The following is a 24,759-nucleotide window of genomic DNA, read 5'->3' on the forward strand; positions in this document are numbered from 1 at the left end:
TCTCATCCCGCTCTTCATTCCCACCACACACAGAGGCTTCGGCATCGGGAAGAGGGGACACGCGCAGTTGGAGGTCATGGGGGTGACAATGGGACACGAGCTCTGGAGCAGAGGCCAGCAGGGCGAGCGAGGTGGGGCTGGTGGTGGGGCTGGTGGTGGGGCTGGAGCGGCTCCTCCTCCTCCTCATCATCTCCCAGGCCAGAAAAGCACGAAGCCATCGCGGCTCTTCCCAAAATCAGGGGTGGCCACGTCCGGCCGCGTCTCCACCGTCAGCAGCCGCCGGCGCCCGCGGAGACTCAGCTGGATGCAGTCGGAGACCCGGACCTGCAGCTCCCGCTTGGTCCTACAACATCTCAGCGTCAACGGGGGAAGTTCTTGAGGCTCCACAACCTCCCCAAAGCCGAGGAGAACCTCCCGCAACTCACGCCCGGCAGTGCTCCAGGAGGACGCCCACCAGCTCGCCCACCCGGTTGTCCCCCGGCGGCTGCGTCTTGTGCAGGCACACGGCCAGGTCCTCCTGGCTCGGCGTGTGGAAAACCACCAGCTGCGCCTGGCAGCTGGTCACGCTCAGCGCCGTCACCTGCGGGGACAGCACCGTGAGGGACCCGGGGGCGGCGACGCACCAGGAGCCAGCGGTGGCCAAGAAGGCCAAGAAGGCCAAGGGCATCTTGGCTTGGAGCAGAGCCGGCGTGGCCAGCAGGGCCAGGGAGGTTCTTCTCCCTCTGGGGAGGCCGCTCCTCGACTCCTGGGGTCAGTGCTGGGTCCCTCACTCCAAAAGAGACCTTGAGGGGCTGGAGAACGTCTGGAGAAGGGAACGGAGCTGGGGAGGGGCTGGAGAACAAGGGTTAGGAGGAGGAGATGAGGGACCTGGGGTGGTTCCACCTGGAGAAGAGGAGGCTGAGGGAGACCTCGTTGCTCTCTCCAACTCCCTGAGAGGAGGTTGTGGAGAGGAGGGAGCTGGGCTCTTCTCCCAAGGGACAGGGGACAGGACGAGAGGGAACGGCCTCAAGCTCCACCAGGGGAGGGTCAGCATGGATATTTGGAAAAAATCTTTCCTGGAAAGGGTGCTTGGTCCCTGTCGGAGGCTGCCCAGGGAGGGGGTTGAGTCCCCTTCCCTGGAGGGGTTGAAGGGCCGGGTGGCCGAGGTGCTGAGGGACACGGGTCAGTGATTGGTGGGGATGGTTGGACTCCATGATCCCGTGGGTCTCTTCCAACCTGGTGATCCTACGGTTCTATGAAAAGGTAATGGGGACAGCGTGGTGGGGAGAGGACATCACGGCCAGCGCGGTGGGGCCAGCGCAGCGTGGTCAGAGTGATGGGGACGGTGTGGTGGGGCCAACGTGGTGGGGACAGCAGGATGGGGACCAGCACGGCAAGGCTGGTGCGGTGGAGATGGTGTGGTGGGAACATCGTGATGGGGACAGCATCGTGAGGATAGCATGGTGAGGACATCACAGCGTGGTCACCGTGGTTCATGGGAACAGCCTGCTGGAAGTTCTCCAACCTCCGGATGGGAGTGAGGCAGCCCAGGTTCCCCAGGGCCCAGGTTCACCAGGATGGCTCGGAGGTGGTGGTGGCCTCGTTCTCCCCCCGACCCCTGGGGCCACCGGTGGGGCTGGGGACACTCACGGAGCTGAGGGGCAGCGCCCGCATCACCCGGTACTGCTGCCGCGGGTCCAGCTTGTAGAGGTGCTGGTCGGTCACCAGGATGGCTCGGTCCCGGCTCTTCCCGAAGCGGTTGATCTGCGGGGACGGGACCAGGTGAGGGGACACCTGGGACCAGGTGAGGAGACACCTGGGAAGAGGACCCGGACGCGGTGGTGGCCGAGCAGGCCCTCCCGGCCTCACCTTACGGACGTGGCAGGAGAAGAGGACGGAGTTGAAGTGGATCTTGTCCTTGAGGGCCTGGAGGCGGCGGGCGAAGGGCAGCGCCAACGCCGGGTTCTCGCTGGGCTGGGGGGGTGGAGGTGACACCCTGGGCTGGAGGCGGCACCTCGGGGTGGAGGTGGCACCTCCAGACCTGCCCCCGCTCCTCACCAAGGACAAATAATCCCGCATCCAAGCGCGCCGGCAGCCCCAGTCCTTCCGCAGCCCCTCCAGAACCTCCATGGCGGCCACCTTGGCCCGGATCTGCCCCACCTCCGATGGGGGGATGTTCTTGAGGATCTGCCGGGCTCGCCACCTGCCGTGGAGGGGACACCACCCTAAGTGTCATCATCCCACGTCCCCATCCGACGTTCCCACCTCACGTCCCTGCCCCACGTCTCCAGCCCACGACCATGTTCCCATTCCACGTCGTCATCCCTGTCCCACAGCTCCATCCCATGTCACCATCCCTGGTCCCTGTCCCACGTTCCCATCCCCGTCCCACAGCCACGTTCCCATTCTGTGTCCCCATCCCATGTTCTCATCCCACATCCCTGTTCCTCAACCACTTCCCATGTCCATATTCCCATCCCACATCTCTGTTCCTCAACCACATCCCATGTCCACATTCCCATCCCACATTCCCATCCCACATCCCCATCCCTGTTCCTCAACCACATCTCAAGTCCATATTCCCATCCCATGTTCTCATTCCACATCTCCATCCCCATCCAACTTCCCTGTCCCTCACCCACATCCCATGTCCATATTCCCACCCCATGTTCTCATCCCATATCTCCATCCCTGTCCCACCTCCCTGTTCCTCAACCACATCCCATGTCCCCATCTCCATCCCACATCCACATTCCCATCCCACATCCCCATCTCCATCCCACATCCACCTTCTCATCCCACATCCCCATCCCCATCCCAGATCCACCTTCCCATCCCACATTCCCATACAATGTCCCCATCACCATCCAAATCCACGTTCCCATCCCACATCCATGTTCCCATCCCACGTCCCCATCTCCATCCCACATCCACGTTCCCATCCCACATCCACCTTCCCATCCAATGTCCCCATCACCATCCCACGTCCACCTTCCCACCCCACGTCCCCATCCCCATCCCACATCCACCTTCCCATCCCACGTTCCCATTCCACGTCTCCATCACCATCCAAATCCATGTTCCCATCCCACATCCACGTTCCCATCCCATGTCCCCATCTCCATCCCACATCCACGTTCCCATCCCACGTCCCCACCACCATCCCACATCTATGTTCCCATCTCCACCCCACATCCACGTTCCCATCCCATGTTCCCATCACCATCCCACATCCACCTTCCCATCCCACGTCTCCATCACCATCCAAATCCATGTTCCCATCCCACATCCACATTCCCATCCCATGTCCCCATCTCCATCCCACATCCACGTTCCCATCCCACGTCCCCACCACCATCCCACATCCATGTTCCCATTCCCACCCCACATCCACGTTCCCATCCCATGTTCCCATCACCATCCCACACCCACCTTCCCATCCCACGTCTCCATCACCATCCAAATCCATGTTCCCATCCCACATCCATGTTCCCATCCCACATTCCCATCACCATCCCACGTTCCCATCACCATCCCACGTTCCCGTCCCACGTAACCATCACCATCCCACATCCACCTTCCCATCCCACATTCCCATACAATGTCCCCATCACCATCCAAATCCACGTTCCCATCCCACATCCATGTTCCCATCCCACGTCCCCATCTCCATCCCACATCCACGTTCCCATCCCACATCCACCTTCCCATCCAATGTCCCCATCACCATCCCACGTCCACCTTCCCACCCCACGTCCCCATCCCCATCCCACATCCACCTTCCCATCCCACGTTCCCATTCCACGTCTCCATCACCATCCAAATCCATGTTCCCATCCCACATCCACGTTCCCATCCCACGTCCCCACCACCATCCCACATCCATGTTCCCATTCCCACCCCACATCCACGTTCCCATCCCATGTTCCCATCACCATCCCACACCCACCTTCCCATCCCACGTCTCCATCACCATCCAAATCCATGTTCCCATCCCACATCCATGTTCCCATCCCACATTCCCATCACCATCCCACGTTCCCATCACCATCCCACGTTCCCGTCCCACATCCCCATCCCCATCCCAGATCCACCTTCCCATCCCACATTCCCATACAATGTCCCCATCACCATCCAAATCCACGTTCCCATCCCACATCCATGTTCCCATCCCACGTCCCCATCTCCATCCCACATCCACGTTCCCATCCCACATCCACCTTCCCATCCAATGTCCCCATCACCATCCCACGTCCACCTTCCCACCCCACGTCCCCATCCCCATCCCACATCCACCTTCCCATCCCACGTTCCCATTCCACGTCTCCATCACCATCCAAATCCATGTTCCCATCCCACATCCACGTTCCCATCCCATGTCCCCATCTCCATCCCACATCCACGTTCCCATCCCACGTCCCCACCACCATCCCACATCTATGTTCCCATCTCCACCCCACATCCACGTTCCCATCCCATGTTCCCATCACCATCCCACATCCACCTTCCCATCCCACGTCTCCATCACCATCCAAATCCATGTTCCCATCCCACATCCATGTTCCCATCCCACGTTCCCATCACCATCCCACATTCCCATCACCATCCCACGTTCCCGTCCCACGTAACCATCACCATCCCACCTTCCCATCCCACGTCCCCACCACCATCCCAGGCCCCTGTCCCACGTCCCCATCCCACCACCACCTCGGAGGTGGCTTTGGGAAGGTACCTTTGGAAGAGGCGCTGGGTGGCCTCCTGGAACCTCTCCAGCACGGCGGGTGGCTGGGGCCAGGCCACGCTCTTGCCGAAGTCGGGGAGGGAGCGGACGGCCTGGAAGCGGCGCAGAAGCTCCCGCAGGTAGGACCTCACCTTGTGGCGCTTGTAGTGCGCCATGATGGTGTAGGCGGCACGGAGGTAACGGCAACGCCGGCGCGCCAGGGCACCGCGCCAGGCCTGGGGGACACCCGACATCAGGAGGGGACCCCCCCATGGAGCCCACCTGGGCATGGTGGGTACATCCCCATGGATCCACCTGGGCTTGGGGGGCACCTCCCCATGGAGCCCACCTGGACATGGTGGGTGCTCCCCATGGAGCCCACCTGGGCATGGTGGGTACATCCCCATGGATCCACCTGGGCTTGGGGGGTACGTCCCCATGGAGCCCACCTGGACATGGTGGGTGCTCCCCATGGATCCCACCTGGGCATGGTGGGTACGTCCCCATGGATCCACCTGGGCTTGGGGGGCACCTCCTTATGGATCCACCTGGGCTTGGTGGGTACATCCCCATGGATCCCACCTGGGCTTGGGGGGCACCTCCATATGGATCCCACCTGGGCATGGTGGGTGCTCCCCATAGATCCCACCTTGACATGGTGGGTACGTCCCCATGGATCCACCTGGGCTTGGGGGGCACCTCCCCATGGAGCCCACCTGGGCATGGTGGGTACATCCCCATGGATCCCACCTGGGCTTGGGGGGCACCTCCATATGGATCCCACCTGGGCATGGTGGGTACGTCCCCATGGATCCACCTGGGCTTGGGGGGCACCTCCATATGGATCCCACCTGGGCATGGTGGGTACATCCCCATGGATCCACCTGGGCTTGGGGGGTACATCCCCATGGATCCCACCTGGGCATGGTGCTCACTGCCCCCCATGCCCCACATCCCACCTCACACCGTGTCCTTCGCTCCATCCCGTGCCCCACGTCCACGTTCTCATTCCATATTCCCATTCCATGTCCTCATCCCACATCCTCATCCCCATCCCTGTCCACTTCCATGTCCTGCATCCCCATCCCATGGCCCTGTCCCACATTCTCACCCCATGTCCACATCTCACAGCCCTGTCCTGCATCCCCATCCCACGTTCATGTCCCCATCCAAAGGCCCCTGTCCCCAACCCTTATCTCCATCCCACGTTCCTACTCCATGTCCCCATCCCCATTTCCATCCCTTATCTCCATCCCACGTTCCTACTCCGTGTCCCCATCCCCATTTCCAACCCTTATCTCCATCCCACGTTCCTACTCCGTGTCCCCATCCCCATTTCCAACCCTTATCTCCATCCCACCTTCCTACTCTGTGTCCCCACCCCCATTTCCAACCCTTATCTCCATCCCACCTTCTCATCCCACGGCCCCATCACCATCCCACATCCACATTCCCATCCCACATCCACGATCCCATCCCACATCCCACCTCATACCACGTCCTTCGCTCCATCCCATGTGCTCCCGAGGTGTCCCCACCAACCCCAACTGGAGCCGAGATGGACCCAGCTCCTCCCTCCCGTCCCCACCTTCTGCAGCAGGAGGACGATGATGGGGATGAGCCGCGCCCGTTCCTGCTCGAGGCAGAAGAGGGTTCGGGGCGTGCGGATGAAGACCTTGGTGTGTCCGTAAGCCACGTCATCTTGGAAGCCGTGTTGCTCCATCAGGGCTTGGGTGGCTTCCCGGTCGCTGGCCATCAGGTGGTTGGGCCACGTGTACTCGCAGGTCATCTTGTACCTGGAGGGAGAAGACGTCCCTTGGGAGAAGAGCCCAGCTCCCTCCTCTCCACAACCTCCTCTCAGGGAGTTGCAGAGAGCAATGAGGTCTCCCCTCAGCCTCCTCTTCTCCAGGTGGAACCACCCCAGGTCCCTCATCTACTCCTCCTAACCCTTGTTCTCCAGCCCCTCCCCAGCTCCGTTCCTTTCTCCAGACGTTCTCCAGCCCCTCAAGGTCTTTCTTGGAGTGAGGGACCCAGAACTGACCCCAGGATTCAAGCTGTGGTCTCACCAGCATCAAATCCAGAGGGAGAAGAACCTCCCTGGCCCTGCTGGCCACGCCGGCTCTGCTCCAAGCCAAGATGCCCTTGGCCTTCTTGGCCCCCTGGGCCCCTGCTGGCTCCTGTCCAACCAACCCCCCCAGGTCCTTCTCCTCCAGGCCCTTTCCAGCCAGCCTTCTCCTAGGCTGGAGCTGCCCAGGGTTCTTGTGCCCCAAGTTCCTGGTGGAACCTCAGCCCGTTGGTCTCAGCCCATGGATCCAGCCTGTTCAGGTCCCTCTGGAGCCTCCCGACCCTCCAGCAGATCCAGCTCCCACCCAGCTCAGTGTCACCCCCAAACTTGCTCAGGGGGCCCTCGAGGCCTTCACCCAGGTCGTTGATGAAGACCCTGAGCAGGGCTGGAGCCCGCAAGCCCTGGGACCCCTCTTGGTGGGAGGTACCTCAGCAGGAAGTGCTGGTAGGGTTGCCGATAGGCGAAGCCGGCTCGGCGCACCCGGACGTTCTCCAAGAGGCCCAAGTAGGAGACTTGGTGCCGGCAACGTTCCTCGTCAAAGAGCGTCGGCGACTTCTGGTCGTTGGGTTTGATGCAACGGACGTAGTAGGGCTCCTGTGGGGACACGGTGGGACAGTTGGGGTTGGTCAGCCTGGAGAAGGCTCCAGGGAGACCTTAGAGCAGCTTCCAGGGTGGAAAGGGGCTCCAGGAAAGCTGGGGAGGGGCTCTTGACCAGGACAAGGAGAATGGTTTGAGGTTGAAAGAGGGGAGATGGAGATGAGATCTTAGGAAGAAGTTCTTCATGATGAAGGTGGTGAGGCCCTGGCCCAGAGAAGTGGTGGCTGCTCCATCCCTGGAGGTGTTGAAGGCCTCACTGGATGGGGCTTGGAGCCCCTGATCCATGGGGACACCATGGGGACACACCAAGATGGGTTGGGCCAAGCCCAGCTGCCATGGGGACACCATGAGGACACTCCAAGATGGGTTGGGCCAAGCCTAGATGCCATGAGGACACCATGGGGACACTCCAAGATGGGTTGGACCATGTCCAGCTGCCATGAGGACACCATGGGGACACCCCAAGATGGGTTGGGTCATGTCCAGCTGCCATGGGGACACCATGGGGACACCCCAAGATGGGGTGGGCCAAGCCTAGATGCCATGGGGACACCATGGGGACACTCCAGGATGACCCTCCCAGCTGTCCCCGTCCCCTACCTTGGAGGCGAGGTTCTCCACCAAGGCCACGATGGAGTTCTTGAAGAGCGTGCCGGTGGTCAGGGGCCGCTTGGTGACCTCGGTGATGCTCTGCTCGCCGTCCGGCCACATGGCCCTCAGCACGGGGTCCGCGCTGGAGATGGAGTCACCATGGAGATGGTGTCAGCAGACGTCCTGCTCCCACCCCACGGCTCTTCCACCACCCGCCCCGTGGCCCCAACCTGTTGTAGAAGAGCCGTTTGAAGTCCTGGAAGAGCGTGTCCTTGTTCTTGTCCAGGAAACCCTCCACCGAGTACCTGAGGGAGGAGGACACCACCTTGAGGGCTCCTTCAGCCACCGTGGGCTCTTGGGGAGGAGCTCCATGGTTCTCCAGGACCTCATGGTCAACCATGAACCCCAAGAACCTTATAGCCTCTTTCTCTCAAGTGGCTCCTCCATGGTCTCCCATGTTCTCCAAAGGTCTCTCAGCCTGATGGTCCCTAAACCACCTCCCCCAGGCCTTCAAGACCTCCCTCCATGGTCCTCAAGGTTCTCCAAGGCCTCATGGTCAACCAGAGACCCCAAGAACCCCTATAGCTCCTGGTCCCAAGTGTCCCCTCCATGGTCTCCCAGCCTGATGACCCCCCCATCCACCTAAACCATCTCCCCCAGGCCCTCAAGACCTCCCTCCATGGTCCTCAAGGTTCTCCAGAACCTCATGGTCAACCCTAGACCCCAAGAGCCCCCCCACCTCATGGTCCCCAGCATCTCCCTGTGGTTCTCCAAGCCTTCCCGAGGTCCTTCACGGTTCCTCACGACCACCCGCTGCCCCCAGAGCCCACTGAGGTCCTCCTACACCCCCCCAAGCCCCCTCACGTGACATCTCCAGCGTAGTGCTTGATGCGGAAGTCCCGGTGGAACTCCATGGTCTTGTCGGTGGGGCAGAGCTGGAGAGAAGGGAGGGGTCATTCTCCAAGCCGTGGACCTCCCGGTTCCACCCCTCCCTGAAAAAAGCCCCCCTAGAAGCACCTTGCGGCTGGTGTAGTGGGGGTGGTGGCCCAGGCGGGTGTCCATGGAGGCCAGGAAGAGCCCGTCGGTGACCGTCCCCGCGGCCAAGCAGGCCTCGTCCAGCAGGGCCAAGATGCCCCGGTGGGGCTGCTCCACCAGCTCCACGATGGGCTCGTTGCTGAAGTACTCGATCTAGGAGGAGACGTGGGGTGGGCACCTCGAGAGGTCCCCTCCGAGCACCTCGAGTCACCCCCCACGCAACCTAAAACTGGCCACAGCAGGTGGTGGTGTCCGTGTCACCATCTACCAGGAGATGCTCCCCATGTCCCACCATCTCCAAAGCTCTCCCAGGAGATGCTATCCATGTCCCCCTGTCCCTCACGCTCTCCAGGTGATGCCCCCATGTCCCCGTGTCCCTCAGGCTCTCCAGGTGATGCCCCCCATCCTCTCGTGTCCCTCACGCTCTCCAGGTGATGCCCCCATGTCCCCGTGTCCCTCAGGCTCTCCAGGTGATGCCCCCATGTCCCTGTGTCCCTCACGCTCTCCAGGTGATGCCCCCGTGTCCCTCAGGCTCTCCAGGTGATGCCCCCCATCCTCTCGTGTCCCTCACGCTCTCCAGGTGATGCCCCCATGTCCCCGTGTCCCTCAGGCTCTCCAGGTGATGCCCCCATGTCCCTGTGTCCCTCACGCTCTCCAGGTGATGCCCCCGTGTCCCTCAGGCTCTCCAGGTGATGCCCCCCATCCTCTCGTGTCCCTCACGCTCTCCAGGTGATGCCCCCATGTCCCCGTGTCCCTCAGGCTCTCCAGGTGATGCCCCCCATCCTCTCGTGTCCCTCACGCTCTCCAGGTGATGCCCCCGTGTCCCTCACGCTCTCCAGGTGATGCCCCCCATCCTCTCGTGTCCCTCACGCTCTGCCAGGTGATGCCCCCATGTCCCCGTGTCCCTCACGCTCTCCAGGTGATGCCCCCGTGTCCCCGTGTCCCTCATGCTCTCCAGGTGATGCCCCCCATCCTCTCATGTCCCTCACGCTCTGCCAGGTGATGCCCTCGCGCTGGTACTCGTCCTGCTCCTGCCGCAGGATCAACTCGATGAAGAGCTGCTGCAGCTTCTCGTTGCAGTAGTTGATGCAGAACTGCTCGAAGCTGTGGGCGGGAGGTCAAGAGGGTCATGAGAACCACGGCCCCACCACGGCCTCTGCGCCCCCTGCCCGGCTACACACACCCCTCCCAAGCCACAGGGCCACGCTGAGGACCTCCTGGGCTTGGTCCCTCCAACGGTTCCTTGTGGTTCTATCTTCCTGGCTTCCATCCTCTCCACATGTTCCTCCTGGCTCCCACACATCCACATGTTCCTCCTGGCTCCCATCCCATCCCATCCAGATGTTCCTCCTGGCTCCCACCCCATCCAGATTTTCCTCCTGGCTTCCATCCCATCCAGATGTTCCTCCTGGCTCCCTCCCATCCAGATGTTCCTCCTGGCTTCCATCCCCTCCATGTGTCCCTCCTAGGTCCTACTCCTCCACTACTCTCTAGGTTCTCATCTTCTCCACATGTCCCTCCTGGTCCTGTTCCTCCACGTCTCTCTAGGTTCTCATCTCCTCCACGTGTCCATCCTCGGTCCTGGTCCTCCATGTCTCTCTGGTTTCTCATCTCCTCCACGTGTCCCTCCTCGGTCCTGGTCCTCCACATCTCTCTAGGTTCTTATCTCCTCCACGTGTCCCTCCTGGTCCTGTTCCTCCACGTCTCTCTAGGTTCTCATCTCCTCCACGTGTCCATCCTCGGTCCTGGTCCTCCATGTCTCTCTGGTTTCTCATCTCCTCCACGTGTCCCTCCTCGGTCCTGGTCCTCCACATCTCTCTAGGTTCTTATCTCCTCCACGTGTCCCTCCTCGGTCCCATCCCCTCCATGCGTCCCTCCTAGGTCCTGTTCCTCCACGTCTCTCTAGGTTCTCATCCCCTCCACGTGTCCCTCCTCGGTCCTGGTCCTCCATGTCTCTCTGGTTTCTCATCTCCTCCACGTCTCCATCCTTGGTTCTGTTCCTCCACATCTCTCTAGGTTCTCATCCTCTCCACACCTCCATCCTGTTCCTCCACGTCTCTCTGGTTTCTCATCCTCTCCACGTGTCCCTCCAAGGTCCTGTCCCCTCCATATGTCCCTCACAAACCCCAAGCCCTCCACGTCTCCCTCCTGGTCCTGTCATCTCCACGTGTTCCTCACAGTCGTATCTCTCCCGGGTTCCATCCCATCCCTGTGTCCCTCCTGGGTCCTGTCGCCTCTAGGTGTCACAGAATCCTGAATGGGTTGGGTTGGAAGGGACCTCAAAGCCCATCCAGATCCAACCCCCAGGTAGGGACACCTCCCACTGGCTCAGGTTGCTCCAAGCCCCATCCAACGTGGCCTTCAACCCCTCCAGGGATGGGATCTGGGGGTTCTGGTTGATGACCAGTTAGAATCATGGAACCATGGAATGGTTTGGGTTGGAAAGGACCTCAAAGCCCACCTAGTTCCACCTCCTGCCGTGGGCAGGGACACCTCCCACTGCATCAGGTTGCTCCAAGCCTCATCCAACCTAGTCCCAGGTGTCCCCCCAACCCTTCCACGCACCTTCCCACCTGCAGTCCCTCCCCCGGATCCCTCCCCGGATCCCCCAACCAGGTCACCTGTTGGTGTCGAAGATCTCGAAGCCGTAGATGTCCAGGACGCCGATGACGGTGCTCTTGCCGTGCCGGCGAGCGTCGTAGCCGCGGGTGGCGATGCTGGAGTTGATGCGCCCCACGATCCAGCAGAAGAGCCGCTCGTAGATGGCCTGGAGACACCAGCATGGTGAGATGTTTCTTCCTGCTGTCCAGCCTGAGCCTCCCCTGGTGGAGCTTGAGGCCATTCCCTCTCGTCCTGTCCCCTGGCCCTTGGGAGAAGAGCCCAGCTCCCTCCTCTCCACAACCTCCTCTCAGGGAGTTGGAGAGAGCAATGAGGTCTCCCCTCAGCCTCCTCTTCTCCAGGTGGAACCACCCCAGGTCCTTCATCTACTCCTCCTAACCCTTGTTCTCCAGCCCCTCCCCAGCTCCGTTCCCTTCTCCAGACGTTCTCCAGCCCCTCAAGGTCTTTCTTGGAGTGAGGGACCCAGAACTGACCCCAGGATTCGAGCTGTGGCCTCACCAGCATCAAATCCAGAGGGAGAAGAACCTCCCTGGCCCTGCTGGCCACGCCGGCTCTGCTCCAAGCCAAGATGCCCTTGGCCTTCTTGGCCCCCTGGGCCCCTGCTGGCTCCTGTCCAACCAACCCCCCCAGGTCCTTCTCCTCCAGGCCCTTTCCAGCCAGCCTTCTCCTAGGCTGGAGCTGCCCAGGGTTCTTGTGCCCCAAGTTCCTGGTGGAACCTCAGCCCGTTGGTCTCAGCTCATGGATCCAGCCTGTTCAGGTCCCTTTGGAGCCTCCCGACCCTCCAGCAGATCCAGCTCCCACCCAGCTCAGTGTCACCCCCAAACTTGCTCAGGGGGCCCTCGAGGCCTCCACCCAGGTCGTTGATGAAGACCCTGAGCCGGGCTGGACCCAGCGCTGAGCCCTGGGGACCCCACTTGTCACTGGCCTCCAGCTGGAGGGAACTCCACCTCCCCCCCTCTCCGGACCCCCCACCCAACCCCCCCTCACCTTGGCGCAGGCGTCCCGGGCGTAGGTGGCCTCCTTGGGGCTATGGACCTTCTCGATGAGGTCCCCTCCGCCCGTGGCCACCGTCCGGGCCAGGAGGCTTCGGCGCAGCCCCTGGGGCTCGGTGCCCGTCAGCTCGGCCAACGCCGCGACCCGCGCCGCCTCCTCCACCTGCAGCGTCTCGCCCTCCGCCACGAAGCCGACGTTGCCCTGGGGGCCCCACCACACCCGCTCACGAGAGAAGGGGGGCCCTACTGGTTTGTACTGGCCTCTGCTGGGCCATACTGGTTTGTACTGGGCTGTACTGGGCTCTGCTGGGCCATACTGGTCTGTATTGGGCTCTGCTGGGCCATACTGGTCTGTATTGGGCTATACTGGGCTCTGCTGGGCCATACTGGTCTGTATTGGGCTCTACTGGGCCATACTGGTCTGTATTGGGCTCTACTGGGCCATATTAGTTTGCACTGGGCCATACTGGTCTGCATTGGGCTCTGCTGGGCCATACTGGTCTGTACTGGGCTCTGCTGGGCCATACTGGTCTGTATTGGGCTCTGCTGAGCCATACTAGTTTGCACTGGGCCATACTGGTCTGTACTGGGCTCTGCTGGGCCATACTGGTCTGTATTGGGCTCTGCTGGGCCATACTACTTTGCAATGGGCCATACTGGTTTGCATTGGGCTCTGCTGGGCCATACTGGTCTGTATTGGGCTCTGCTGGGCCATACTGGTCTGTACTGGGCTCTGCTGGGCCATACTGGTCTGTACTGGGCTCTGCTGAGCCATACTGGTCTGTATTGGGCTCTGCTGGGCCATACTGGTCTGTACTGGGCTCTGCTGGGCCATACTGGTTTCCATTGGGCTGTACTGGGCTGTACTGGTGCAGCGGGGTCCATACTGGTGGGACTGGGCCGTACTGGTGGGGCTGGGCTGTACGGGTACAGGGGGATCCATCCTGGTACGGGGGTTCCCTAGTGGTGGGGCTGGGTTGTACTGGCACCATAGCGGTGGGGCTGGGCTCTACTGGTCTGGACTGGTCTGTACTGGTCTATATCGGCCTATACCGGTCTATACTGGTCTATACTGGTCTATACTGGTCTATACTGGTCTATACTGGTCTCACCAGGTGCAGGATGGCGGCCAGGATGCGCTGCACGGATCCCAGCTCCTCGGGGCTGAAGCCGATGACGCCCATGGCCTCGCTCACCGCGCGGAAGGCGCTCGCCTCGTCCCCACTCGCCTGGGGACAACGGAGACACCCCTGTGCCCCCTGTCACCCCAAAACCCCCCTGTCCCCCCCAAAGCCATACCTGTGACCCCAAAACCCCCCTGTCCCCCTCCAAAGCCACCCCTGTCCCCCCAAAACCCCCCTGTCCCCCCCAAAGCCACCCCTGTCCCCCCCAAAGCCATCCCTGTGACCCCAAAGCCACCCCTGCCCCCCCAAGCCACCCCTGTCCCCCCAAAGCCACCCCTGTCCCCCCCAAAGCCACCCCTGTCCCCCCCAAATCCACCCCTGTCCCCCCGAAAGCCACCCCTGTCCCCCTCAAAGCCACCCCTGTCCCCCCCAATCCACCCCTGTCCCCCCCAAAGCCACCCCTGTCCCCCCCAAATCCACCCCTGTCCCCCCGAAAGCCACCCCTGTCCCCCTCAAAGCCACCCCTGTCCCCCCAAATCCACCCCTGTCCCCCCCAAAGCCACCCCTGTCCCCCCAAAGCCCCCCCTGCCCCCCAGCCCCCCCCGTCCCCCGTGTCCCCCCACTCACGCTGCCCTCCCGGGTGTAGCGGAAGGCGTGGGGGTCGCGCTCGAGGTGCAGCGAGGTCAGCAGCTCCTCGGGGGCGCCCAGCAGCAGCTGCCAGCGGGGAGGGGACAACCCACAGCCTGAGCTCCTCTCCTGTCCCACCCAGCCCAGCCCATCCATCCATCCATCTCACCCCATCTCATGCATCCCACCCCATCCCATCCCATCCATCCCATCTCATCCATCCCATCTCATCCCATCCCATCCATCCCATCCACCACATCTCATCCATCCCATCCCATCTCATCCATCCCATCCCATCCATCCCATCCATCACATCCCATCCATCCCGTCCATCACATCTCATCCATCCCATCTCATCCATCTCATCTCATCTCATCCATCCCATCTCATCTCATCCATCCCATCTCATCCATCCCATCTCATCCCATCCCATCCATCCCATCCATCACATCTCATCCATCCCATCCCATCTCATCCATCCCATCTCATCCATCTCATCTCATCTCATCCATCCCATCTCATCTCATCCATCTCATCTCATCCATCCCATCTCATCCCATCCCATCCCATCCATCCCATCTCATCCATCCCATCCCATCTCATCCATCCCATCTCATCCATCCCATCTCATCCATCCCATCTCATCTCATCCATCTCATCTCATCTTATCTATCCCATCTCATCCCATCCCATCCATCCCATCTCATCTCATCCATCCCATCTCATCCATCCCATCCCATCTCATCTCATCCATCCCATCTCATCTCATCCATCCCATCTCATCCCATCCCATCCATCCCATCCCATCTCATCCATCCCATCCCATCCATCCCATCCCATCTCCCCCATCCCATCCCATCCCATCCCACCCCACCCCATCCCACCCCATCCCTCCCTTCCCATCCCATCCCACCCCACCCCATCCCATCCCATCCCATCCCATCTCCCCCATCCCATCCCATCCCACCCCACCCCATCCCACCCCATCCCTCCCTTCCCATCCCATCCCACCCCACCCCATCCCAACCCATCCCATCTCACCCCATCCCATCCCATCCCCAGATCCCATCCCACCCCATCCCATCCATCCCATCCCGTCCATCCCATCCCATCTCATCCATCCCATCCCCAGATCCCATCCCATCCACCTCCACCTCCACCCCCACCTCCATCCCACCCGCAGATCCCCTCCATCCTGGCCCACCCCACCCCTGGCCCACCTGGTAGAAGGCGTGGAAGTTCCTCTCTCCCGGCTGCTGCTGGAGGACTCGGGACTGGAAGAGGGAGCAGGGGGTTGGCGTTAGGTGGCTCTCGCGTGGGTCCAGCCCCGCCCTGGGCCGTGCCCCGCGGCTCCCAACCTTCTCCAGGAGGTAGTTGTGGATGTGGCCGCCGGTGGGGTCACCCTTGAAGTCGAAGTTGATGTCCATGTACTTCCCGAAGCGGCTGGAGTTGTCGTTGCGGTTGGTCTTGGCGTTGCCGAAGGCTTCCAGGACGCAGTTGGACTTCAGCAGGACGTTCTTCACCCTGGGTGGGGTGGCACCCACAGCCTCGCTCGGGGACGTAGGACGTGGCGCCTCAGGCCTCGCCCACCACCGCGGGGTCCCCTGGTGGCCCCACATCATCTCGATGGACATGGGACCATCTTGTCCCCCCACCACCACCCTCATGGTCATGGGGCACCTCAAAACCACCCATGTGGGACCCCAGGTCGCCCTACACCATCCCCTATGGACATGGGGCACCTCAAAACCATCCAGGTGGGACCCCAGGTCACCCTACACCACCCCTATGGACATGGGGCACCTCAAAACCATCCATGTGGGACCCCAGGTCACTCCAGACCATCTCTATGGACATGAGGCACCCCAGACCAACCACTGAGGTCCATAGGGCACCTCAAAACCACCCAGGTGGGACCCCAGGTCACCCTACACCACCCCTATGGGCATGGGGCACCTCAAAACCACCCAGGTGGGACCCCAGGTCACCCCAGACCATCCCCCATGGACATGGGGCACCTCAAACCCATCCAGGTGGGACCCCAGGTCACCCTACACCACCCCTATGGACACAGAGCACCTCGGTTCCCCCCCAAAACCCCATAGGCTTGTCCAACCACCACCTCCAGGCTGGTGGATCCACGTGCCACCACCCATGGGTCCCCCCGGCGCGGTGGGGCTGGACCCACCTCTCGACCTCGGCGCGCTGGGAGGGGTTGGTGATGGCGGCGATGTACTGCATGATGTACTTGCTGGCCTCCGTCTTGCCCGCCCCGCTCTCTCCTGGTGGGGACACCAAGGCTTGGGGAGAAGGAGCCCACCACCCAAGGGGGCCCCCAACCCGTAGAGACCTGGGATGGCTCGGTTGGAAAAGACCTTGAAGGTCATAGAGGCCAATCGTGATTTTCCACCCCTACACGAGATCTCTGAGCACCTCATCTCCCCGGCTTTTAAACATCTCCAGGCATGGAGACTCCACCACCTCCTCCCTGGGCCTGAGAACCTTCTCCATGAAGAACGTTTTCCTGATGTCCAATCTGAACCTCTCCTGGTGCAGCTTGAGGTCATGTCCTCTCATCCCACCACTTGTTCCTTGGGAGAAGAGCCCAGCACCCACCTCACCACAACCTCCTCTCCAGGAGCTGCACAGAGTGAGGAGGTCCCCCCTCAACCTTCTCCAGGCTAACCAGCCCCAGGTCCCTCAGCTGCTCCTTCTAACCCTTGTTCTCCAGCCCCTCCCCAGCTCCGTTCCCTTCTCCAGACGTTCTCCAGCCCCTCGAGGTCTTTCTTGGAGTGAGGGACCCAAAACCGACCCCACGATTCGAGCTGTGGCCTCACCAGCACCAAGTCCAGGGGGACAATCCCTTCCCTGGACCTGCTGGCCACCCCAGGGCTGCTCCAAGCCAGGATGCTGGTGGCCACCTGGGCCACTGCTGGTTCACGTTCACCATCCACCAACCCCTCCAGGTCCTTCTCCTCCAGGCAGCTTTCCAGCCGCTCTTCCCAAGGCTGGAGCTGCCAGGGGTGGTTGTGACCCAACCCTCATCCAGGTGGACCCCCCATCGCGCGGTGCCCCCCCAAAGCCAGCCCCTCACCGGAGATGACGATGCAGGTGTCCTTGGCGCGGCGCTTCATGGCCTTGTAGGCGGCGTCAGCCAAGGCGAAGAGGTGGGGTGGGCGCTCGTAGAGCTCGCGGCCGCGGTAACGCTCGACGGTGGCGGCGTCGTAGAGCGGCAGCGCCCGGTAGGGGTTCACGGCCACCACCACCTCCCCGATGTACGTGTAGATGTGGCCCTGAGAGAACCTGGAAGAGAGGAGGGGGATGTGGGGCTGGGAACTGCGGGGGGGTGGGACGTGGGGTGGAACGTGGGGCTGGGGGACATCCTGGGGGTGCTGGGAGGTGGGGCTGGGGGTTGTGGGGCAGCTAGTGGGGTGGTGGGACGTGGGATGGGATGTGGGGCTGGAGAACATCCTGAGGGCGCTGGGAGGTGGGGCTGCAGGTTGAGAAGAAGGTTGTGGGGTGGTGGGACGTGGGATGGAGTGTGGGGCTGGAGAACATCCTGAGGGCGCTGGGAGGTGGGGCTGCAGGTTGAGAAGAAGGTTGTGGGGTGGTGGGACTTGGGATGGAGTGTGGGGCTGGAGAACATCCTGGAGGTTCTAGGATGTGGGGCAGCTTGTGGAGTGGTGGGACGTGGGATGGAATGTGGGGCTGGAGAACATCCTGGGGGTGCTGGGATGTGGGGCTGGGGGCTGTGGGGAAGCTTGGGGGGTGGTGGGACCTCTAGGGGTCCCAGATGCCCCCAATCCCAGCACTGGGGGTCCCAGTTGCCCCCATATCCCAGCACTGGAGGTCCCAGTTGTCCCCAGCTCCTGGCCCCGGCGGTCCCAGTTGCCCCCAGTCCCAGCACTGGGGCTTCCCAGCTGCCCCCAACCCCACCAGTGGGAGTCCCAGTTGCCCTCAGTCCCAGCACTGGGGCTTCCCAGTCACCCCCAATCCCAGCACTGGGAGTCCCAGTTGTCCCCAGTCCCAGCACTGGGGGTCCCAGTCACCCCCAATCCCAGCACTGGGAGTCCCAGTTGCCCCCAGTCTAGCTGTGGAGATCCCAGTTGCCCCCAGTCTCAGCACTGGGAGTCCCAGTTGCCCCAATCCCAGCCCTGGAGATCCCAGTTGCCCCAATCCCAGCCCTGGAGGACCCAGTTGCCCCAATCCCTGCACTGGGAATCCCAGTTCCAGCACTGGAGATCTCAGTTGCCCCCAATCCTGTCCCTGGAGGTCCCAGTTGCCCCCAATCCCTGCACTGGGAGCCCCAGTTGTCCCCAGTCCTAGCCGTGGAGATCCCAGTTGCCCCCTGTCCTGCCCCCAGAGGTCCCAGTTGCCCCAGTCCCAGCCCTGGAGGACCCAGTTGCCCCAAACCTCAGCACTGGGAGTCCCAGTTCCAGCACTGGAGATCTCAGTTGCCCCCAGTCCTGTCCCTGGAGATCCCAGTTGCCCCCAGTCCCTGCACCGGAGATCCCAGTTCCAGCCCTGGAGGTCCCAGTTGCCCCCAATCCCAGCCCTGGAGATCCCAGTTGCCCCCAGTCCTGTCCCAGGAGGCCCCAGTTGCCCCCAGTCCCAGCCCTGGAGGTCCCAGTTGCCCCCAGTCCCAGCCCTGGAGGCCCCAGTTGCCCCACCCCATCCCATCCGGCGTGTCCCCCCAGCCCCTCGCTGCCCTTTTGGGGCGCCCCCGTCCCCATCCCCCCCCCCACCCCGTACCGCAGGCGCAGGTTGGCCAGGAACCTCTCCATGGTGACCTCCTCGAGGAGGACAAAGTCGGCTTGGCCCAGGTCGGCGCCCTGGGGCTCGGCCATGCCGCCCGCTTCCCCTTCCTGCCCCACCGGCAGCGCAGGCGCGCGGCGAGGTCCCCAGGGCCCTGTCCCCTCCCCTGGGGTGACACGGGGGTGGCCCCGGGGCTGGGGACACCTCGAGGAGCTACGCGGTGGTGGCCACGGGGTCCCATCACCTCCAACGTCGCCCTTGACCATGGTCAAGCTCAAGGGTGAAGGCGGCGGCTCCAACTGCCGCACCCTCCTTGCGGTTAGGGGGGTGGCACTTCCCTCCGGTGTCACCCCGGCACCCGGTGGCATCCGGTGGAGACGAGGGGACGCCCCGGGGATGGTTCCTTGAGGTGGTGTCTTCAAACCCATCACCACATCCTCCAACCCATCATGGTATCTCCAACCCCAGCATCATCATCATCTCCCTTTTTCCACGCCGTGCCCAGAGCCCACCGGGAAAACCAGTTTATTAAGACGCCGCAGCACCCGTCCTCGTCCCAGTATCCCCAGTTCAAGCCCTGGGAGCACTGGGAAGGACGAGCCAAGGAGAACCGGAGAGGGGACTCAACGTCCAGTTGGAAAAGAAGGGAGGGAAGCGTTAAGGAAACGAGGATTACGCAGCTACCGGCAGGGATTCCTCTTCTCCGGACGGCCCCGCTCGGGGTTAGCGCAGCAAACCAGTGCTCACCAGTATTCCCAGTTCCCGTTTTCAATCAATAAACGATTCCCAGTAAAGCCCAGTAACCAAAACCCCTCCTCACCGAGCGAAATTTGCTGGAAGAGCCACCATCCATCACGTCTTTTTGGTGGTTGCACCAAAAAAATGGGCGATTTAGAAGATTTTCACCTAAAAAATCAAGGAAAAGCGACAAGTTTGGAATGGGGATTGAGGAAAAAGCTCAAGGTTTTGGTGTTTTCCGTCCATGACGGAGGATTTTGGGATTTCGGCGTCGCCGATTCCCTCACCGCCAGCAGGATTTGGTTGTGTTGCGGTGGTGGAAGCGCCTTCGCTCCGGTTCCTCCTTCCAGCTTCGTGGACTCAGCTCAATCCCATGGGATTCCAATCCCGGTCTCTTGTCGGGTGGTTAATGATGACCTGAGATCTTCGCAGCTGCATTTGGCACGGCCAATTACACATAATTAAGCTAATTAGGAGGAGAAGGGCTCCTTCTCCACACCAGGACAACCTCCTTGTGGCCGGCTCTCCAGTGGAGACTCGGGTTTGGAGGTTGAAGTGGTGTGGCAGCGCTAATTAGGTAGGATTAGGTTAATGAGGCAGGGTTATCATAACTACCATGATGGGAGAGCGTGGACACCACCACCTCTTGCTCTTGGTGGCTCCCAAGGTCCTTCTGGATCATCCCAGCAGGAACCTGGAACCAGAGAGGGAGAGATCGGAGTCACCAGCCGCGCTTGGCCATAAGGAGCCCCAAGACACTCATTTAATGGCTAAAGACATGTGGCAGAGCTAATTAAGCACAATTAGGCTAATTACCTTGATGGGGGAGCACAGACACCACCATCTCCTCGCTCCTGGTGGCTCTCAAGGTCCTTCTAGACCATCCCAGAAGGAACCTGGAAGAAAAGAGGGAGAGATTGGAGTCACCAGCCGGGCTTGGCCATAAGGAGTCCCAAGAGACTCATTTGATGGCTAAAGACATGGGGCAGAGCTAATTAAGCACGATTAAGCTAATTACCTTGATGGGAGAGCACAGACACCACCACCTCCTCGCTCCTGGTGGCTTCTAAGGTTCTTCTGGATTGTCACAGCAGGAACCTGGAAGAAAACAGGGAGAGATCGGAGTCACCAGCTGGGCTTGGCCATAAGGAGCCCCAAGAGACTCTTGTTTGGTGGTGAAATACATGTGGCAGAGCTAATTAAGCACAATTAAGCTAATTACCTTGATGGGAGAGCGTGGACACCACCACCTCCTCGCTCCCAGTGGCTCCCAAGGTCCTTCTGGACCATCCCAGCAGGAACCTGGAAGAAAACAGGGAGAGATCGGAGTCACCAGCCGGGCTTGGCCATAAGGAGCCCCAAGAGACTCATTTAATGGCCAAAGCCACGTGGCAGAGCTAATTAAGCACAACTGAGCTAATTGGGTGTGCGAGCTGTCTATAACCCCTCGGCGGGAAGCGCCGCGAGGGGCCTCAAACGGGCCCGGGGCTGCTGTGGCAAGAGCTGCAGGAGCGGCGAGGGCCACGCCAGGCCCCGCCACGCTGGACGCCTTGCGGCTACGGCACCGAGTAAACCCGCTGGCAGGAAGGGCTCGAGGGCGCCTCGCGGCGCTGCCGGCTCCGGGGATCGAGGGGGACAAGGGAAGAGCCGGGGCCATCGGGGTCACCAGGAGCCACCCCGCGATGGCAGGAGAACAACCCAACCCCGGCCCCGCGGCTCCCGGGGGGATTTCGGCTCCAAGAGACTCTGGTTTGGGGGTTGAAGCGGTGTGGCAGAGCTAATTAGGTAGGATTAGGTTAATTAGGTAGGATGAGGGTAATTGCCATGATGGGAAAGCGTGGACACCACCTCCTCATTCCTCCTGGTGGCTCCCGAGGTCCTTCTGGATCGTCCCAGCAGGAACCTGGAAGAAGAGAGGGAGAGATCGGAGTCACCAGCCGGGCTTGGCCATAAGGAGCCCCAAGAGACTCTTGTTTGGTGGTGAAATACATGTGGCAGAGCTAATTAAGCACGATTAAGCTAATTACTTTGATGGGAGAGCGTGGACACCACCACCTCCTCGCTCCTGGTGGCTTCTAAGGTTCTTCTGGATCGTCACAGCAGGAACCTGGAAGAAGAAAGGGAGAGATCGGAGTCACCAGCTGGGCTTGGCCATAAGGAGCCCCAAGAGACTCTTGTTTGGTGGTGAAATACATGTGGCAGAGCTAATTAAGCACAATTAAGCTAATTACCTTGATGGGAGAGCGTGGACACCACCACCTCCTCGCTCCTGGTGGCTTCTAAGGTTCTTCTGGATCGTCACAGCAGGAACCTGGAAGAAGAGAGGGAGAGATCGGAGTCACCAGCCGGGCTTGGCCATAAGGAGCCCCAAGAGACTCATTTGATGGCTAAAGCCATGTGGTAGAGCTAATTAAGCACGATTAGGCTAATTACCTTGATGGGAGAGCACAGACACCACCACCTCCTTGCTCCTGGTGGCTCCCAAGGTCCTTCTAGATTGTCACAGCAGGAACCTGGAACCAGAGAGGGAGAGATCGAAGTCACCAGCCGGGCTTGGCCATAAGGAGCTCCAAGAGACTCATTTAATGGCTAAAGACATGTGGCAGAGCTAATTAAGTACAATTAGGCTAATTACCATAATGAGAGAGCACGGACACCACCACCTCCTCGCTCCTGGTGGCTCCCAAGGTCCTTCTGGATCATCCCAGCAGGAACCTGGAAGAAAAGAGGGAGATATCGGAGTCACCAGCCGGGCTCGGCCACAGGGAGCCCCAAGAGACTCATTTAATGGCCAAAGCCACGTGGCAGAGCTAATTAAGCACAACTGAGCTAATTGGGTGTGCGAGCTGTCTATAACCCCTCGGCGGGAAGCGCCGCGAGGGGCCTCAAACGGGCCCGGGGCTGCTGTGGCAAGAGCTGCAGGAGCGGCGAGGGCCACGCCAGGCCCCGCCACGCTGGACGCCTTGCTGGGCTGGGGAAGGGGCCTCCTGGGGGCTTTGGGGACCCCCGGGACACCCCTGGTGGCCCCATGACCCCCCCCCCGCCCGGTGGCCTTTGTGACCCCCACGAGCCCCCTGGGGATGCCGGTGACCCCCCCCGTGAACCCCCTGGTGGCCCCCAGGACTCTCGAAGCTCCACGTGGTTCCAATGACCCCCAACTCCTCCCCAGTAACTCCCAGTTCCCCCCAGTTCCCACATACCCAGTGATCCCCCCTCCTCCCAGTCCCCCCAGTAACCCCCAAACCTCTCTGCCCAGAGACTCCTCCTCCCTCCAGCGCCTCCCACTCCCCCCCACAGCCTTCCAGTAACCCCCAACCCCCCCCGCCTAGTGACTGCTGCTCCCCCCAGTAGCCTCCCAGTGCCCACCAGTGGCCTCCCAGTCCCCCTCAGTCCATCCCAGTGCCCCCCACTCCCTCCCAGTGCCCTCCCAGTAACCCCCAATCCCCCTCAGCGGCCTCCCAGTGCCCCCCACTCCCCCTCAGTCTGTCCCAGCAGCCTCTCAGTAACCCCCAGTGCCCCCCACTCCCCTCCAGCAGCCTCCCAGTGCTCTCCCAGTCCCTCCCAGTAACCCCCAATCTCCCTCAGCGGCCTCCCAGTTCCCCCCAGTGCCCTTCCAGTCCCCCTCAGTCCCTCCCAGTGTCCTCCCCACTCGACCCCAGTGCTCTCCCAGTCCCTCCTAGTGGCCTTCCAGTAACCCTCAATCCCCCTCAGCGGCCTCCCAGTCCCCCTCAGTGCCCTCCCAGTCCCTCCCAGTGCCCCCCACTACCCCCCAGCGGCCTCAGTGCTCTCCCAGTAGCCCTCAATCCCCCTCAGCGGCCTCCCAGTTCCCCCCAGTGCCCTCCCAGTGCCCCCCACTCCCCCCAGCCGCCTCCCTGTGCTCTCCCAGTCCCCCTCAGTCCCTCCCAGCGGCCTCCCAGTAGCCCCCAATCCCCCTCAGCAGCCTTCCAGTTCCCCCCAGTGGCCTTCCAGACCCCCTCAGTCCCTCCCAGTGCCCCCCACTCCCCCACAGCGGCCTCCCAGTAACCCCCAATCCCCCTCAGTGGCCTCCCAGTTCCCCCCAGTGCCCTTCCAGTCCCTCCCAGTGCCCCCCAACTCGCACCCAGCAGCCTTCCAGTGCTCTCCCAGTCCCTCCTAGCGGCCTTCCAGTAACCCTCAATCTCCCTCAGCGGCCTCCCAGTTCCCCCCCAGGGGCCCTCCCAGTCCCCCCCACTCCCCCCCAGTGGCCTCCCAGTCCCCCTCAGCCCCTCCCAGGGGCCTCCCAGTAACCCCCAATCCCCCTCAGCGGCCTCCCAGTGCCCTCCCAGTCCGCCCCAGTGCCCTCCCAGTCCCTCTCAGCCCCTCCTAGCGGCCTCCCAGTGCCCTCCCAGTCCCCCTCAGTCCCTCCCAGTGCCCCCCACTCCCCCTCAGCGCCTCCCAGTCCCTCCCCCTGCCCTCCTACTCCCCCTTCCCCAGCTCCCCCCCCCCGGCCCACACCTTCCAATCCCCCCTCAGGCGCGGCGGGGGGCCCGATGGCGGCCGGGCCCCTCTCCCCGCGCCCCTCCGCGTTCCCCCGGTCCCTCCGCGGTCCCTCCCCGGCTCGGCGGGGGCGGATGGCGGCGGATGGAGCGAGGCCGGGCCCGGAGCGCTCCCTGAGGTCCCCGACGCCGCCATTGCTGAGGGCGTCACGTGGGGCGGAGACCCGCGCGCGGGAAAGGCGGGGCCAGGGCGGGGGGGGCGGGGCCAGAGAGATACAGGGCCAATCGGCAGGAGGGGGCGTGGCCAAGAGGGAAACGCAGCCAATCAGAAGCCGGTGGGCGTGGCTAATAATGCTATGGAGCTACCGGAGAGGGCGTGGCCAGGCAGGACAAAGCAGCCAATCAGAAAAAAGGTGGGCGGGGCTAGAGGGGCGGATGAGGCCGACCGGCTTCTAATAGACAA

At 62.0% G+C, this 24,759-nt stretch overlaps 2 protein-coding genes and 1 non-coding gene across 6 annotated transcripts in view; all 3 read right to left on the reverse strand.

Moving 5' to 3' along the window:
• MYO1G (myosin IG) lies at positions 1–20,216 on the reverse strand. Of its 4 annotated transcripts, XM_069859144.1 has the most exons (23): positions 20,130–20,216; positions 19,925–20,010; positions 17,444–17,652; positions 16,538–16,631; positions 15,708–15,873; positions 15,570–15,623; positions 14,350–14,436; positions 13,711–13,827; positions 12,594–12,800; positions 11,609–11,754; positions 9,977–10,091; positions 8,970–9,140; positions 8,817–8,887; positions 8,183–8,257; positions 7,962–8,094; positions 7,188–7,358; positions 6,288–6,491; positions 4,712–4,935; positions 2,038–2,182; positions 1,849–1,953; positions 1,630–1,743; positions 426–580; positions 1–343 (listed from the first exon to the last, which is right to left on the reverse strand). In XM_069859144.1, exons 2-23 carry the CDS (start codon positions 19,951–19,953, stop codon positions 187–189), a joined length of 2,949 nt encoding a protein of 982 aa, XP_069715245.1. In that variant the 5' UTR covers positions 19,954–20,010; positions 20,130–20,216; the 3' UTR covers positions 1–186. The 4 variants fall into 4 exon arrangements, with proteins under 4 accessions (XP_069715245.1, XP_069715243.1, XP_069715244.1 ...); XM_069859142.1 differs by lacking the exons at positions 19,925–20,010; positions 20,130–20,216 and adding an exon at positions 19,126–19,398; XM_069859143.1 differs by lacking the exons at positions 19,925–20,010; positions 20,130–20,216 and adding an exon at positions 19,102–19,398 and having other exon boundaries at positions 4,712–4,812.
• The window catches only part of LOC138722169 (uncharacterized), a 5,630-nt gene continuing 895 nt past the window's right edge, over positions 20,025–24,759 (reverse strand). The window contains exons 2-9 of the mRNA XM_069860052.1: positions 24,316–24,494; positions 22,478–22,557; positions 22,074–22,153; positions 21,691–21,745; positions 21,065–21,144; positions 20,659–20,738; positions 20,458–20,536; positions 20,025–20,274 (exon numbers count right to left, since the gene is read on the reverse strand). Of these exons, the coding sequence (XP_069716153.1) occupies positions 20,208–20,274; positions 20,458–20,536; positions 20,659–20,738; positions 21,065–21,144; positions 21,691–21,745; positions 22,074–22,153; positions 22,478–22,557; positions 24,316–24,494 (700 nt within the window). The 3' untranslated portion in view covers positions 20,025–20,207. The remainder of the gene's footprint in view (positions 20,275–20,457; positions 20,537–20,658; positions 20,739–21,064; positions 21,145–21,690; positions 21,746–22,073; positions 22,154–22,477; positions 22,558–24,315; positions 24,495–24,759) is intronic.
• On the reverse strand, positions 22,678–22,811 carry LOC138722383 (small nucleolar RNA SNORA9). The gene has a single exon (XR_011337697.1). It is a non-coding gene; the product is annotated as a small nucleolar RNA SNORA9 (small nucleolar RNA).

This window comes from Phaenicophaeus curvirostris, chromosome 6, assembly GCF_032191515.1.
Source record: "Phaenicophaeus curvirostris isolate KB17595 chromosome 6, BPBGC_Pcur_1.0, whole genome shotgun sequence".
In the NCBI taxonomy this organism is placed as follows: domain Eukaryota; kingdom Metazoa; phylum Chordata; class Aves; order Cuculiformes; family Cuculidae; genus Phaenicophaeus; species Phaenicophaeus curvirostris.

What these genes read in the sequence shown, in the direction of transcription:
- MYO1G (XM_069859141.1), bottom strand. Translation starts at nt 19,370, where the DNA reads ATGGTCAAGGGCGACGTTGGAGGTGATGGGACCCCGTGGCCACCACCG. An exon ending in CTGGCCAACCTGCGCCTGCG is followed by an intron (nt 17,653 to 19,101) that starts GTACGGGGTGGG and finishes CCTCTCTTCCAG; the next exon opens with GTTCTCTCAGGGCCACATCT. An exon ending in CCCGGGACGCCTGCGCCAAG is followed by an intron (nt 11,755 to 12,593) that starts GTGAGGGGGGGT and finishes TGGTGTCTCCAG; the next exon opens with GCCATCTACGAGCGGCTCTT.